At 31.0% G+C, this 18,620-nt stretch overlaps 1 protein-coding gene across 1 annotated transcript; it reads left to right on the top strand.

Annotated features, from left to right (window-relative positions):
• The first annotated feature begins 10,709 nt into the window (after positions 1-10,709).
• On the top strand, positions 10,710-17,710 carry LOC149553904 (uncharacterized). The gene is made up of 7 exons (XM_089789252.1): positions 10,710-11,530; positions 13,010-13,700; positions 14,279-14,413; positions 14,538-14,603; positions 14,696-14,761; positions 16,127-16,177; positions 16,859-17,710. Exons 1-7 carry the CDS (start codon positions 11,241-11,243, stop codon positions 17,030-17,032), a joined length of 1,473 nt encoding a protein of 490 aa, XP_089645378.1. The 5' UTR covers positions 10,710-11,240; the 3' UTR covers positions 17,033-17,710.
• Positions 17,711-18,620: the final 910 nt, after the last annotated feature.

Raw genomic sequence — 18,620 nt, 5'->3', positions numbered from 1 at the left:
TGTTTAAAGTTGATGTCTTGTCATGAATTTAACATTGATGGTATCATAATTGTGACTTTTTCTTTCTTATCATGAGCGCTACATCGTGCAAGAATGAGATATATCATATTGTGCCATAGAAACATCTAAAACATAAATCTAGGGGGACATACTTTTTAAAAAAAACTTCTAACTGTACCCCTCAGTAAGATTTATGTTTTAGCCAAGCATATCATTTTTTGTGCCTAATCGCTATGGCTCTATTACATTACATCATCTTACTTTGCTTAACATACAATAGATATATTGAATATATACATAGCAATGAAATACAAGCACCAAAAACTAGTTTGAAATATAAAACTGGGGAGTTGTCAACCTTGATGCAAAAAGTGACCTAGTCTTATTGCACCACATCATACGAGTATGGTATATATCATTCTACCTATGCCACATGTCATTTTTTGTGTCTAATTAACTAGTTCTTACAAGACCGTGCATTGATTTCAAAATTTGTAATAAATAAGTCATGCGAAGTTAACATGACTTTCTAATTAACCTAATGTGATGACATATAATATGAGCTTACATGTTATAACATACAAAACATGAGATTAGGGTTTTAACTCGAGGAAAATATAGTTGTTTCTTTCTATTAAATTATTCCCCATTGCCATTTGAGGGCCAAAAAGCTAGTTTGAAATCCAAAACTAGTGCCAACATGTAGAACCTTCATGTCATTTCAAAATTTGTAATGCTATAAGGAAGCATGAGGTTTTAGGGCTCTAATTGTGTCAAACCACACAATTAAAATTTGAACCATTCATGCCCTTTCTTCCAAATTACATGATGTAACCTTTTCTTTTTCGATAGTTAAATATTCTTCTTTCCAGTGACCCCTCCCGCCTCTATTAATGAATATTGTTTGTCTCTGTTAAAGTGTGTTTGACCAAAATTAGAATTCATCATCATTGGACCCCACACCCAATGGATGCATGTTGAATGGCCATACGTGTCAAGGCATGTCATTTTGTCTTGTTTCCCATGTAAAATGTCATTTTTTGCATCAAGATAGATGGCTCCAAATAGGAATGTATAAGGCCAACCTAGTTACCATAGAAATAAGTTTGTATAATCAAATGGTTGTGGTTGTATGTGGGATAAATATTTGGTTATTTATACCTTCATAAATGAATAATAAGTGTGAAAAGATGTCTATAGATGAATAAGTTGTAGACAAATTTATAAGATGCATGTATAAAAAGATCAATAAAACTAGGCAAATAAATCAAAGTAACACAGAATTATGTCATTCATCAAAGTATATATATAATAGAACATTTTCACAAAATAAAAACACAATCAAGAAATAAATAGCATACCAACAAGGTTTAGTTCAAGGCATCTCAATCATTAAGATTCTAAGTCTCTTTGACAATCTAAGTTAGTTTTTGAAGACATGACACAGATATTCATTGCAAAGTTGTTTGTTATCTTGTTCCCTTCTTCCCTTTCCATGACCAATTGATTTGTCTCACTCCTTGTAAGATAACATTAGTATGACTCCAAGCTTTCCCTAAACTACCTAATCAAAGATATCAATAGCATAAAAGAACCAAATAAATTCAAACATTTTAAAAAGCGCAAAATAAAAAATCTACTATTTCAAAACTTTCACTCTTAAAAAAATCATATACCATCTTACAAATAATATATAAATAATAAAACTTTCAACATTGTTATAATTTCTCCTACACATACAGTTTTACTCATTTCATCTAAAATCCTAAGTTATAGATCCCTTCTATGCAAAGAAGAGAAAGATGATGATGAAAACAAAACTCAATGATACCCAAGTTAAATAAATCATTTGAATGATATCTCCTAACCCAAGCTAAGGGTGAATGGTAACCCCAAAACCAAGTTATTGAGAATGACGAATATCACTTATGCTCATATTTACTACCCACCTCATATTACCACCAACCAGCTGAGGTGAAAATGAAATATATGGTTGATATTTATTCAACAAAATTTATAAAAGTGAGAATTTAAATTTAAAAATAAGAATCCAAGTCTTTTTAATATACTAGGAAGCATCCTAAAGTGTACTATTTCCGCACAAGATTCGACTGCCGTAGCTTTTGGATAAAAACGAAAATAAAGCCTTCTATGTCAAAAGTAGTCGTCAAGACTTATTTTTATTATTATTCTTATTATACAATTCTTAAAGGAAAATGTCACAACTTAGTCCTCACAATATTATTTAAAAAGTTAGTTTTGGAGTATTTCTCACGCTAAAAGTTTGAAGTATATGTGAACATGTTCAATGTTTTTTCACTCTCAATATTGATAGCATGCATCATTTTCATGGACTTTGAAGACATCATGTTGCTAAGTATGCATCATGGTTGATATTTTATTCTTTGTAAAGTAGAGTAATTTAATTTGTTGTTGACATTTAAAAATAAAGTACAATTGTTGGCAATAGTTAAGAAAATGAATGGAATATTTTTTCAGTGAATAGTTTAGTCAATAAAAGATAATAATATAAAAATAATTTGTTAGAGTCTATACTAAATTGTCGAAATTAATATGTAAGTTGTCATATCTAAACTTATATTGTAATACTGATTTTATAAACAATTGCTAAAATTTATTTTCTTTTAACATATCAAAGTGTCAAAACATTGATGGTTGAATGCGTATTCAATAATATATTTTGTGTTTATTCCTATCTAGATATTCTTGATCAATTGCATCTTCAATTTTCCAAGTATCGATAGAAACTTGACTAAGTATGAGGAATTCTAACACTTGAATACTCACGCACAAAATTTCTTCAGATATTACACTACATTTTCCCATTCAATATATTTAGCCTAGATTAGTTTTTTTTAGATTGCCGACCAATCGTACATATTGAAGCTTAATAATATAAACTACAAGTATACTACATGTTGATTTATTAATTTATGCAAAATAGAAAAGTAATACAAATATGAGGTAATATAGGGAAGTAGGCCTCATTTTCATCTTTTTTTAATAGATTAGTTTAATTTTCCTTTTGTAAAAATTATATATACATATAGAAAAGAGCCTACAATGCAATGGTAAATTGTGAGCCTCTCCCCGAAGAGGTCTTGGATTCGAATCTGATTACCTATCAAAAATTAAAATTAAGTGTGTGTGTGTGTGTGTGTGTGTGCGCGCGCGCGCGCGTTACTGAAGGGTAATATAGCTCTTAATTTTGATTGTTGCCAATTAAAAACCAATAATAGAAAATACTCAAAAATTTTAAATGCTAAAAAATATCAATGGAGAACATATTAGAGTTTGAGGTAATATAGGGAAGTAGGCCTCATTCTCATCTTTTTTTAAAAGATTAGTTTAATTTTCTTTTTGTAAAAATTATATATACATATAGAAAAGAGCCTACAATGCAATGGTAAATAGTGAGCCTCTCCTCAAAGAGGTCTTGGATTCGAATATGATTACCTATCAAAAATTAAAATTAAAAATGTGTGTGTATGTGTGTGCGCGCGCGCGCGTGTGTTACTAAAGGGATAATATAACTCTTAATTTTGATTGTTACCGATTAAAAACCAATAATAGAAAATACTCAAAAAATTTAAATACTGAAAAATATCAATGTAGAACATATTAGAGCTTGAAGGGTACAAAAAGGACTATCTAGCCATGTAACAAAATTCAATATATAATTGAACATAAAACCAAAAGTAGAGTTCCTACATGCCTACAAGTGTTCAGTGCATGCAAATTACACTATTCCTCATTGGCCCTATATGTATGTGCGCACTAGTCACCATAAGCTTGTCGCAAATGAAATGCAAAGAACTATCTTTTCTATTCTAACCCCCTAATTTGTCTAACTTTCGAACCACTAAAAAGATACTATTTAATACCCTTAGAATATTTTTAGATAATTTATCCAACCATAGGGTGTGGTTTTTGTTGACTTTCATTAGATCCCAAGCTCCAGTTCCAATACAAGGTGTAGAAGGTTGGATTTCAAGATGAATGGGGAAGTCACAAAACTCAATGTAGAGGGGCGTAGATCTATCTAGAGGTTGCCTTGTCCAATAAATGTAATTTCATGTGTAGAATAGGATTCCTAATGTACAAATGATTGTTGCACCTTGTTTCTTATAGGTTTAATTCTAGGTTAATTTATAGAGAAAGGTACTAATGAAGGGGTATTCAAAAAGATTTTCGACCAGACGTTGTTATATTTTTATTTTGTATTTGATTAGTTGGAATGTGTCCATTCTAATCAATAGAATAAATTTATCTAATGAAGTATGATATATTTAGGCTCTTTGGGATTATCTTGTATGAAACCCTCAAGGCTATTTGATAAGTGTACTTTGCAAATTGCTAGCTTTGAAAATTATCCAAGTCACTCCAATTCATTCTCTAAAATCAATGTTGTGTCTTCTACTATATTTTTCTTCTAGTTGGCCAAGTGCTCCCTATATTCCATGTTCTAGATATTTCTCTTAGTCTACTTATCCAAAATCGTCTCTGTCTATTTCAATTGTTATTATGTTGGTTTCTCCTTAGGTAGTGATTCAATATTTTCCATATTGGTGTATGGTTTATCAAACTAGTAGAGGTATATGATGTTGAAGATTAATGAGATGTCAATTTTTCTTCTAGTACATCCACCTCATAAGAATTTTTAAAATTATATCTTTGAAGGATCTTGCAAGGTCAAAAAAGATTAATCTAAATCTTGAATTTTATGTGTATACAAACATCTCCTTATAGAGATATATCATTGTCTTACAAGTTCCCATAAAAAAAACTCTTTATGCCACAATCAATATATACCTAACTCTTGTATTTGTCATTTATGTTTTTAGATGCTACATGGCTTCCTTATTTACAAATTCCATGTAATTAGGAAAATTATTTGTCTTCACAATCCTTCTACCCTTTCAACTAATATCACTAATCTTTATCAATCCCTTATGATGTATTCTAGTAATAATTTTGCATGGTGTCTTTCTCTTACTCCTTGTTATGTGGCTATTTTATGTGAATCCTACTTGTAGAATGCTTAGATTCCAATTTCCTTTTTATCTTTCTATGTAAATTCAATGTTCTTTTTATTTTTTAGGATTAGTAAATGATCGAAGCCTAGACTAGTTATTTTTATTTATTATAATTAATTATTATTTTTATATGTTAAGAAAATTTGAACCCAAGACTTCCCACATCAGAGGCTCACAAGTTACTGTTGTGTTGTAGACTCTTGCCTAATGTTCTCATTTGTTGATTTGTTCTTTTTATTTTATAATTTTTTTAATGTAGAAATATTTGTGATTTTTTCTTTTGTGATATAGAAATTCATTAATGTTAATTATTTATTAATCAAGTTAATATTTGATATTTATGTTCTTAACAACATGATGGGTTGATAATCCAACATCATTTCAACTAGCATGATCTTTTTGGAATAAAATATCTAGGATCTACACAATTTATTACCAATATTAAAATATTCAATTTTAAACTACCTTAGTGGTTTTAAAAAATCACTCAAAGAAAAGAAGATCAAGATGACTAGAAGGATTTCAGGATTAATATATTGATATCACTTATTATAGCTTCTTTTTAAATGATATCTAATTAGGCTACAATTGTTTTAATGGGATATTTTCCCTTACCATTTATTTTTAGTGAAACCCTAACTTAGATTCCCAAATATTATGGTAGAAACTTCATCTCTCTTATTAGATCTCATTTAGATTTACTTTCATTAAGGTTTTGATCAAGGGAAACTTCATTATTTTTATTTTTCACAATTCTAGTTGTAGACATATTTTCTTCAGTCATAGTTACGTTGAAACAAATGTCTCCTCTCCAAAACAACTTATCAATTTATCTTCTATATTGTATTTTAATATTGTTAGAGACATGAAAAATAATTTAGTGTTAATTATTTTGGTCACTATTATTAGGACATGAAAAAACTAAAGGTGGGTGAAATACACTAAAAAGCATGATCTTGTGATAAGAATACAAAGTTGGTGATTTATTTTAGGTTGTGTAGATATATTTTTAGCACCTCTTCTTTAGTGAGGATTCCTCCAAGGCTACTAGTAAGAGTGCTAGAAATAGCATGGAAAATATTGCATTTACACCTAGTACATCATATGAAACACATGGTAATAATAATATAGAAACTAGGCATGCAAGTAAATATAGATATGTAGGAGTATATGGTGGTAAATGCTAATAAAGGTTTATGATGGAGATCAAAATGATTCAAAGATTATAAATTTTACATAAATCTCAAAGGTAATTGAATATTATTTCTTCAAAGAATGTCTCAAAATTAAAACTATTAGATGACATGTTTATTTAAAAAAGAGACCTTGTTGAATTAAAATCCAATTGATCCATCATGTTATAAAAATGAGAGTTCCTAATAGTGGTAAAACAAATACTAGCTATTTTAGTTCAATTTTAACATAATATTTCTCTATTTATCTCATTATATATATTTTATTTCATAATAGATTTTTATGGGAATAGTTTTTAGATGATAACTTATTAGTATATCATAAATTAAATAAATAAATATTATTTATTTGATTTATTACAAAATTAAATTAAATTTTACTTAAGGTAAACACCTTTCAACTCATGATTGTAAGCACAAAAGCTTGCGACTGCTAGTTTATTTAATTCTCTATCATTTCAATTAATTTTGTTGAACTTGATGAAAAAACATTACTTTATTTTCTTCTTTACATGCATTTGATACTGTAATTGTAGATGCCTTTCATCTTCATCTTGCATCCATATTGATCACACATCTAAGTGATGAAAAAACATTATTATTTTTTCTTCTTTACATGCATTTGATGCTACAATTGTAGATGCCTTTTAGCTTCATGTTACATCCATATCGATCCCACACATGTAACTATCCCATACATGCATCTATTTTTCATCTTTTATTTCTTATTATAATTTTATACTAAAATATTAATATTTTTACTTAACTTTTCATTCTTGTTAATCAAAAATAATTTTGTCAAGCTTATTTTTAGTTTTCTATACAAATATTATCAAGTTACCATCCTATTTAACTTCATATGTTTTTCTCCTAATTTTATTTGCACTCCATTTTTTCATTTAAAATAAAGGTTAGAATATTATTGTAATTTTAGACTTCTTAATATATGTGTTGGCCATTAGGTCATTATATTTTATTTATTTGTTTAATCATTTTTATTTTAATGATGCTTATACTTTTTATTTTTGTTTTGATATTCTTTATCATGTAGGTTCATTTTCATATGAAAGTGAATGAAAAAAAAAATCACTCTATTGTTCATTTTCTTCTTTACATGCATTTTATACTACAATTGTAGATGTCTTTCGTCTTTATCTTACATCCATATTGATCACACACTTGCATATTACATTGTTTTATGTGTAAATCCAAAGTCCATAGTACTAGCATAGGTCTTGGTTATTTTCACACTATCATTGACTCTACTATTTATTTCTCAAATAGAAACATTATTTTACCTCTATTTATATAAAATTCAATTATTAGATTCTTGTAATATAAAGAATTCCACGTTGCATTACCAAGTTATAGTAATGATCCATATCTCCCAAATGCATTCTATTTGTAACTATATACATGTATGTGTCATCTTTTAGTAAAATTTTGAAAATTTACTCTAAATCAAAGTCCTTAGATTGAGCATGGTAATCATTGTAATATAAATCTAAATTTCTATATAATAAAAAATTACATAATGTATTCATCACAACACATTATTCTTAAATTTAATCCCATATTCCATATATCTACTAATTTCATCTTCGAAGTACACATTTGTCTCAATCTCTTTATTTGTATTTAAGTGTTCATCTTACACCAATATTTCTGAAACACATGTATATATCTCATGTATGTATCTTTATTTTTTCCTTCTATCTTTATTAGAACTCGTCACTGAAATATTAATTCCTTTACTCATATTTTCATCCTTGGTCTTATCGAGAAGTTCATTAATCTCATGTTATCATACATTACTACCATCATTTATCTCATGTTTATGTCTCCTTGATTCCTTTGCACCCTCTTGTAGTGCATAATTTTTTAATAAAAAAGTGTGCAATATTATTTCTAATTTTACATTGATAATATATGTGTAGGCCACCAATTGACTCTAGTTTTTTATTTTTTATTTTAAATTTAATGATGCTTTTTCTATTCCTTTTTTACTTTAGCATACTTTCTCATACAAGTTCATTTACATACTAAAGTGAATGCAAAATACAAAATTGTAAATTTCATACCCTTATACTTTGCATCTCATTTTACATTACTTTATGTGGAAACCCTATTCACATAGTACCACTACATCATGTTTTCCATTTGCACTCGTTGGCCTCAAAATTTGTTTAACATATAAAATTACTCTTGTTTTACCTTTATTAAAATCAATTTTAAATATTAGATCTTAGCATTAAAAATGATTCTCTATTTCCATTAACATTTTTTTGGAATGCTTCATATCACCTTATGTAGACATGTATGTGATATTTTAAGTAAAATTTTGAAGATTCAAATTTCATAGTTCTATATCTAAAGGTAGAGACAATCCTTAGAAGGAGCATGGTCATCATTGTGACTACGATCTAAATTTATAAACAATTTGAAATTTCACATAATGTATTAAAAAATTTAGTCTCATATTCCAATGTATTTTTACTAGTTTCACTTTCAAATATATATTCATTCCAGCCTCCTTTTCTTTGTTTCAAATTTTAAACTACATTTTTAAAATTAAAATTAAATCTTGATTAAGATAATTTTAAATCAAATTCAATAAATACTTTTTAAAAAAAAATCTTTCACATATAATATTTTTGTTTTTATTTGTAAAGTTTATTGTCCTTTAGTAAAGAAATTCTCATTACCATTTCCAAATTCTAGTAATGTTTTATGTCTCCAAAAATTCTTCTATTTACATTCTCATTACCATTGCCAAATTCTAGTAATGCTTTATGTCTCCAAAAAGTCTTCTATTTACAAGTATGGACATGTATGCAATATTTTAAAGTAAAATTTTGTATATTGAAATATCAAGTTTGTACATATTGGCCAAGGAACCCCTTAGAAGAGGGAGGTGATCATTGTGACCCCCTAAGAATTTCTTATACTTATTTTTACTAATTTATTTTTTCAAAAACACATTAATTAAATTAGCTTTGGCTTAATCTTCTTTCATTTATCAAAAGAAAGTTTTACCTATACTAACACCTTTCATTTTTTTTTTTAAATATCATTTTCTTCTGCAAATGATTTTGATTTCTTCAGTTTGAGAAGTTTTTTTTCTTAGAGTGAAGAAATTGTATCGATTCAAAGTCCTTTTAGTTCTTTCCAATTATTTGATAAAAACAAGGTAGAGGAGTGTCGATGTATTTTTGGGGGTTGTTGACATTGGTGAATAGAAGAAATACATAGTAGCTCTCTTGAAATGGACAAACAAGAATTTGCACGCGCATGCACACGTACACATGCACACACACACACACACACACACACACACACACACACACATAGATCTATTGCAAAAAAAAATGATTGAACCATAGTAGAAGAGTGACAATGCATTTCTTGAGATTGCAGATAATGATAAACAAAAGAAACAAAAAAGTATTATGACTTTTGACATATAGCAAGAGTTGTTGAATTGACATTAGACAAACAACAAAGATCAAGTAGGAAAAAGAAAGAGAAATTTACATATACTTTAAACTTTGCAAACTCTATTTTCTATAATAAAACATCCACCTCAATGACTTGTAAAAAGCATAGTACTAAAGTTATGACAATGCATTGCTTGAGATTACATAAGGCAAGGCATAATAAGCTCTCCTAACATTTGGCAGAGAGTTGTTGAATCATCAATAGAGAAGCCACAAACCCACTTCTCTCAATCAAGAGAGAGGAGAGGTTCACCTGTTCACAATGGGGGTCGTAGTTAGGGTTAGATAGATTCCCAAATGTGATAATTAATAGCCTGCCATTTCAGTAGGCGACAGGAATAATGTGGCTTACAAACAACTCTCTTGGTTTGAGTTCTCCAACTCGAAATTAAGTAAGAAAGGTGACAAACAAGAGGAGAAAGAAGTGAGTTAAGAAAAAGCCCAAATTAAAGCTGATGATGATGATGATACTTCATACTTGTTGCAAGTATTATTATTATCATTGGTAGTCAACTTGGATAGAGCCAAAGGAAAAGTTGGTTTGCCTTATCCCACTCCATTGACGACTCAGGTCAAATAAATAAATACCTTCTCGATGAAAACGTATGTAGCAAGTCAAAATGATTTCCACCATAAGAAAAAAACCAACATTAATAGAAACATTATATGTTCCAATAAATATTATTCTCCTGTGGAATGTCAGGCTTTGACTTTGCCCATTAAATAAGATGGGAAAGGCACGCGCGGCCTGCCCGCTGCCCGCCCTCTGCCCGTGCCCGCAACCTTTTGTTTCCTGTCGGGTCCACCGGCGGGTTGACCTCCACCCTATACTCATTTCCTTCTCCAGCTCACGTTTCCACTCAACATTCCCTTGTCCCACCCTGGGGACGTCACGCTGACGCCACCGGTTCCACCTGGTATCGCCGGTCGCCGCCCCGGGTTCATTGTTTTTTTTTTTCTACGTGTGAATGAATAACAAGAGCGACTTGACCAGTTGTTTTTTTCTTTGCTTGCAATTCTTATATAAGCGTTTTTATTGTGGGTGTTTCATTGGTAGAACGTAATAGAATATAATAGAAGAGAAGAGGAAGATGATTATTAAAGCCGCCTGGTTGGGTTATTAGCAGAAGAAGAAAAGATGATGATTATTATTGTTATGATGATGATGATGAATATGATGATGGTGAGAAGTGAGATGAGACTTAGGAGGGAAGGAAGGAATTAGATTTGTTCTCTCATTATTCCATTTCAATTTCAATTTCAATTTTCACCGTACATTTTTCTCGTTATCCGAGCATATTATACACGTAGAGAGCTTCTTCCTAGATTCTCTCCCAGATCTAATAAGAGGAGTTTATTGCTTATTGCCTCTTGTTCCCTTTAATTCTTTGCTATATTATTTTGGCTGCGCAGTTTTCTTGCATGCCCACTTGTTGTTCTTGCATGAATTGACGTTGTGGGGAGAGATAGAGAGAGATTTGGAGAAGACATTAATGGCGGGTGTTTCAGGAGGAAATCTGTGGACTGGCGGCGAATCGAGGAGTTGGAGTTCTTTGTTTCTGCAGAGTGGTGGTGTTGCAGATTCGCAGTGTGTTTCAGCAGAAATGGGGAATTTCAGCTGGGGTTTGGATGTTAATACTAATTCTGCAGCTGTAGAAAACGGCGGCAGTTCAAATGATCTTTTTGCCAGTTTGGGTGGTGCTGAGCAGCTTCATGGAGATTCGCCCACCTTGTTGGATTCGCCTGCTTTTGTTGAATCTCAGGCCTGGAATCAAACCCTAATGTGAGTCACTGGAGTTGCTTAACTGACTCATTTCTGGTTTTTGTTTCGGCCCATCAAGATTGTTGTTTTGTGGTTTTTTGGCCCATCAAGATTGAAGTTTTGGTCGACTACTACTGTTTTTTTTCCGTTTTTGGGCTCATCAAGATTGAAGTTTTGGTTGATTGCTGTTTTTTTTCTTTTGGGCTCATCAAGATTGAAGTTTTGGTTGATTGGTGTTTTTTTGTGCTTTTTGGCTCATCAAGATTGAGGTTTTGGTTGATTGCTGTCTTTCTTCTTTTTGGCTCATCAAGGTTGAAGTTTTGGTTGATTGGTGTTCCTTTAATCAGCAAGACTGATTTTTTATGGTCGGAAAGTTGATTAATTGGTGGTTTTTGTTTTTCTTCTCTCACCAAGATTGATGTTTTGTGGTGGTAAAGTTGTAATCTTGGTGTTGCGCTCGCAGATTTCTGAAGATGACAGTTGGACATTTTTCTTCAAATCGCACTGTTGATAGGATTATAAAATTTTTAGTAAAGTTGTGTTTTTATTTTTATTTTTTATTTTTAATACGGACAGTAACGATCTAAGGCTATGTTTTTTAATCACCTACAAACTGTGAAGCAGCAAAAACAGTAGATAATGTTTTCTTTTTTGATGTGGGCTACTTCTGTTATATGAAGCAGCAGAAACAGTAGATAATTTTTTTTTATGTGGGCTACTTCTGTTCACTAATTCAGATTGCTGCTGTGTTGAATTCAACCGGTCAAGTTGAGATTTTTATTGCTCCTCGTAGGAGAAGAAGAGAAAGAAATCGGTTTTTTTTTTTTTTTACAGTGAAAGAATATGCTGCATAACCTGTTATAGAGTTTATTGCTCCACAGATGAATGAATGCACAGTTTCTTCTTGATTTGATTTATTAGGGAACTGAATTGAATGCTAACCTGTTCATGAGATCTGCCTATAGTTGTTCATATAAACTTCAAAATTAAAAATTTCTTATGAATAGAACTTTAAGCTCACAAGGATTTCTTAGTAATGGAAGTTTAAGCTCACAAGGACAGACCATAGAGTCTGATGGAAATGTTGATTAAAAAAGATACATGTAGTTGAATCTAAAAGCTTTCGAAATGTATCTATACAATTGAATTCAAAAAGCCTTAATACATTACAAGAATCTCATAAGAACGTACGAACTAATCTTCTCTCCCTCTAAGAGAACTTGTAGTAAGCAACAATTGATAGAACCAGAAGCAATTAACATTTGAATATATTGTAAAATGTTGTTTGTTCAATTGTCTGAACAAGGAAAAATACCAGATGTATTTTTTTCACAATCAAGCCATATTTCTATCTTGTTTTAATTTTTTGAATGAAATGTGGTAGATAATGTTGGGCATGCCCACATTTCTTTTGTTGATTATGAACCTAAGTAAACATTAAAGTCTTCTCTACTTTTGCTAACATAGGTTAAACTTTTTTTTGGTTTCTTGTAACCTCAGGAGGAGTCGAGGTGGAGACATGCAAGGCTCACTGGGAAACCCAAACGAAGGATTGTTCAGCAGGCAGAAGGATCTTGTGGTAGGAGAAGTTCCTTCAGAGTGGGAAATGAGAAACTTTGGAGGAGATGGCACAATGAAAAACTTCAATGGAGAAGATACAACCTTCTCTACTACAGCCACACAAAATGGTTTCAGCCATTTCAGTACTAGTGCTCCATTATCAGATTTAGGAAGTCCCATACTGCAGTTGCCAGTGCCACAATTTGACATGGCAAGGATAAAGCAGGAATGCAGTGTACTGGATCAGTCTGGTACAACCCTGATATCCCAAGGAATGGAATCAGATTCTTACAGGAAACAAGATATGTCGGGCATTATAGAGACCTCAGCAAACAGACCCTTTTTAAAAGCCATGGCATATGACAATGGACAATCTCCTTTTATTCAAGGAGAAGATATGTACCCTCATGGTCTTTGGCCATCTACTAATAGTTTTCCCATCTCTCTCTCAGGAATTATACCCACTTCTTCACAATCACTAGGCCCCTTGAATACTAATAAGAATAGTCCTTTGTGGGACTTGATATTCTCTAAATCAGACATCAAGCCACACCATGCCATTCAAAACTTCCGACATTTTGGGGTGGATAATAAGGTGCAAATGAACAGGATAGCCCAAAATCTGACCAGGGTAAGTCTTCCATTGAAAGATTTGAGTTTCTTTCTTTGATGATAGATTTACCATTTCTTACCTTGTTTCATGATAAATCTATGAGTTTGTAAGATATTTGATAAAATTGTGATTTCTTACTTTCTTTCATGAAAAGATCTGGGTTGTCTTCTTTCATGATAGAATTTGTGATTTCTTACCTTTCATGATAAGTTTCCATTTCTTACCTTCTTTCACAATAAATTTGCCATTTCTTACCTTCTTTCATGATAAGTTTGTGTAAATGTCATTAGCTGACCAGGGTGAGTCTTCCATTAAAAGATTTGGTTTGCTTTCTTTTGATGATAAATTTGCAATCCTTTACCTTCTTTCATGATTAATTTGTCATATTTATTCTATGTTATCAAAATGCAATTATCTGACCAGGGTGGGTCTTCCATTAGAAGATTTGGGTTGCTTTCTTTCATGATAAATTTGCCATTTCTCACCTTCTGTCATGATAAATTTTCCATTTCTCACCTTCTTTCATGATACATTTGTGATTTTTATCCGATGTTATTAAAATAACATTCTTTGTTTACTTGTCCAATGGCATGCAGTCTCATGGTGATGATGGAAGAGAGTGTTCCAGTGAGAATGCAAAGAGATCATGCAACAATGAGAGCAGTACATCAGATACCATCTTCAAAAGGCCTCGCCTTGACACAACTAACTGTCCAATGCCTACTTTTAAGGTATGTCTTTGCTCTTAACACTAAACTGAGAAACAAAAGCTTCAAAAGATTTGCTCCTTTTTCCTTTGAAACAGCACAAGATGCTCATATGTAATATGAGTGTTAACAGCATTACCACTTCCAGGTGAGAAAAGAAAAGCTGGGGGACAGAATTACTGCTTTACAACAGCTGGTTTCACCTTTCGGCAAGGTACACAATGTGAAAACTGCTTCTTTTTTCTCCTTCTGATTGCACAAGCTTATGTTCGTTAATGTAAAAATGTGTCAACTCATTACTTGCAGACAGATACTGCTTCCGTGCTGCTAGAGGCCATTGGATATATTAAATTTTTACACGATCAAGTTCAGGTAATATTTTACATCTTTCTCCTTTGTTTTAATATTTTGCATTTTTCTCCTTTGTTTGTATCTGTCTTCCCATGTGAGAAGTTGTTTGCTTTGTAGATTTGACATCTTGTTCTTACAAGGCTGTCTACATTGATATCTTTAAGTTGTACTGAAATATGAACATTGATAGTTTGCATTTGGAATGCACAAATAGTAGTGATTAATTTGGTAGGAGTTGGTGAGATTTGAGAAAATCTTGTCAGGAAGTTTGGCTTATTTAACTTTACAGTTTCTAAGCTTAGTTGTTATGTGTACTAAAAAGTTGTGTCAATAACGACATAAGTTAGATACATTTTTTGTAATCAAAGTATGCTTTCTTTTCAATGGCTTATTGTTTTTCGTTTGGTACATTTAGGGATTCAAAAAGTTAATTGAGAAACAAGCACAGTAATATAATGTAAAGCATCCATTGTAAAACGTAATAATGTAATTCAAAATCAAGTACAGTATTGTAATTCGATGTGTTGGTTCAAAAATAAACACAGCATTATAATAAAAATGTCGATTGATTTAAACAAGCACAGCATTGTAATCTAGAACATTAATTGAAAACACGTCCACTAATGCAATTCAAAATGTCCACTGAAAAAGAGAACAGTAATGTAAATCTTAAACGCGTGGAAAAACAAGTGCAGTTTAATATAGGTTTCAGAAACAATTATATCTATTTCGCATGATCTGTGATTACAGTTACACCAACTAGAAAATAAAATCAATCAGAAAAATAAGTCAAGCTTAAAGACAAACTATGGTTTCATGTGTAAATTTTGTGTTCAAGTTATATCTTGTTAAACCTAGTGAAATCTATTTTAGGGTTTTAACTATCAATGTTTACAGACCATATGACCAAGTAACATATCACATGTAATTTATAGCAGTCCACCAATGTTTACACTTCTTTCTCTGTCTATCAGTTGAATATTGAAAGTATTTCTGTACCAAGAAATTTAGGAAGAAAGATATAACGTACAAAAATCAATATCTACAAATCTGACAAGACTCCAATATAAAAGCAATTATACAACATAGATAACAAACAATTAAAAGGTAATGTTCCAATGGTATAAGAAAATTAAAAAAATTCTTCTTAGTGAATATATGGAAAAACCAATGTAACAAATCTTACAAGACTAAATGAACTTAGATAACCAACAATTAGAAAACAATAGCTTATTAGCATCTCAAAAGCTGAAAATAAACTAATTAAGTATTTTGTCTGTGTCAACTTATTTTGTTAAATGCAGTATTTCTTTCGCATCTCACTGATGTGGCCATTGAGCTGAGAAAAGTCCTCACCATTTCTACACTTTTTTATATAAATTGCAGGTCCTTAGCACACCTTACATGAACAATGGAGCAGCCAACTCTGGTCAGGGGGTAAGAATTCAATCCATTTTAGAACCAAACAATTGTCTTATAAATCTATATAATCAGAGAGATCAAGTTTTTACAAATTCATTACAACTACAGCGATTGCAATTGGTTTCTAGGTTAGATTGTGTTAAGATTTTTATCATCAACGTCTGAATCATACTATGTGATCCATAGGCAGAATGAAAGAATGATAAAAGTCTCTTGCTCTATTTCATTCTGATGATGGACATTAGAAATATTCATAATAAAAATCTTAATACGATCTAATCCAAAAGCCAATCACTTTAAATCAACATTATGCATAAAATTTTGTTGCAAGTTCATGATGACTCTTTATCATTCCTTTAATCCATTTTAAAACCAAACAATTGCCTGATAAGCAATCTGGAATGGGTGACCTCCCAGGAAGTTCCCGTGCTTCACCTCTGTGAGCATCACCTAGATCCAGTGAGTGCTAATTGTTCTATTTATCATCAACAGATATGGATTTGTGTGAATCACTACTCATGAAACATGGGTCAATAAGTTTGACTTAAAAACTACATAGTGAAATCCTGATAGCAATATCAAAATTTGATTTGGTGTGGAAAAAATCTCCTACTTATCAATTTACTGATAAATCTACATTTTATATAGGATTTTGCTGTGGGTTTGTTCATGATGGCACTCCTTTTTCTTTCTCAGGGTGAGGTAGGGTGGGCAGGAGGATCATCATGTGAGGGCAATGATTCAGATGGAGGAAAACAAGACTTGAGAAGTAGAGGATTATGCTTGGTTCCAGTTTCTGCCACTCTCAGTGTTACAAATGACAATGGAGCAGACTATTGGAGTCCAGCCCTTGGATGTAACTACAGATGAGAAGTCTAAATCATTATTTCATTTCAAATCAACTCCTTCTCCTTTGGGTATTGTATTTCATCCCTAACACAAAACACATAACTGCAAAGTGCCATTCTCAACAAACAAAATGGACAGAGAACTGACAGATTCTACTTTAGTTGGCAGCAAAGGAAAAAGAGAAATTAACTGTATATATATAAGAGCTCGTTTACCCATGGGGATTAAACTTTAGATAGACTAGTTTAGCTCATGTTAATTTATGATAATGTAGCAAAAATCAATAAAGCTATTGAGCTTAGACAGCCTTTCTGACAAAGAGAAAATGTGTATGATGGGCACACACACTTTGTATCGGCTGCCAACGCCAAATTTGGAATCAAATCCAAAGGTTTTGACAAACAGAAAGTTCCAAAGCTATTTTTTTTTGCTTTTGATTTAATTTCTCATCAAAATAAAACTCCACAAAAGGTGTCGAGCCATGTAAAGTTCACTGGTCAGGATTCAATTGAGAAGGATGGCGCCTGACATGATAACATAAGGTGGAAAAGAAAAGAAAAGGAAAAAATGAGCTCAACTGACAAGTTCGTAGAAAAAGTTCATTTATTCTCGTCCCTTGTACTACTTTCGAAAACAAATTATGATTTCTAGGCACTAGCCGTTGATAATCCCATGGCAATCTAGACTTTTTTGCATGTACATGTTCCTCCATATTAACTCTCTTACCATTTTTAAACTCTTAATGCTCTTAATGCTATTGAATCTCATTCCTAATGGTGAAAATTTCAGGTTTCTTGATTAGATTATTCTGAATCAAATAATGAGTCAATTTGGTTGGTTGTGGAAGAAATACTAAATTGATTTATGATATTTGTATTATTAGTATGTAGGCTAAGTACTATTGTATCACCTTATAATTTGTTCGTTTAAACTAGCGATTAAATGAATTGTAATTGACCAATTAAAATGAGTTATATTACATATTTTATTATAAATATTATATTTCTTAAAATATACATGTCAAAAATTTTACTTAATAATTGGTAGATGTTAATTTTCTCTATTTGAAGATCATATTTGTGTATTTGTCAAATGTGATATTTTTATAAAACAATTTTTTAATTCATATTCCACTCTTGTAGTCCATATTCTGTGTGAATGTATAATCAATTTGAATATAACTCTTGTTCACATTAAATTACTTAAAAAATTTGCACCCTTCAAATTGTATTTCACCTTTGTACAACAATCTTTAATATAAATAATTAACTATGCTCACTTATATAACTAGAGGCAAGTACTTAGTCACTTGACACCTATTATTTTATAAATTTACAATTCACAATGCTTTATCTATTTGGATCACATTTCTAATTACACTTTTTAAATTAGTAAATTAATATACTAAATATTTAAAATCAAATGTCTGAATTGGGTTACGAAATATCTAAAATTTATTTTAAAATATATCATGTAAGTCAATAAATTAATGCCTATTCTAGTAAATCCAAATTTATATTTCATTGAAGAAATACTCTATGGACAACATGATAGTTAATTTAAGATTGATAGTTAATTTTGTCCTAATAGTTAAATTTGTCCTACTCTC

Source organism: Cupressus sempervirens, chromosome 6, assembly GCF_028749045.1.
Source record: "Cupressus sempervirens isolate cs-2001-9-10 chromosome 6, ASM2874904v1, whole genome shotgun sequence".
Lineage (NCBI taxonomy): Eukaryota > Viridiplantae > Streptophyta > Pinopsida > Cupressales > Cupressaceae > Cupressus > Cupressus sempervirens.
Note: the sequence above shows the minus strand (reverse complement) of the source record. Positions and strands in the feature narration are given on the sequence as shown.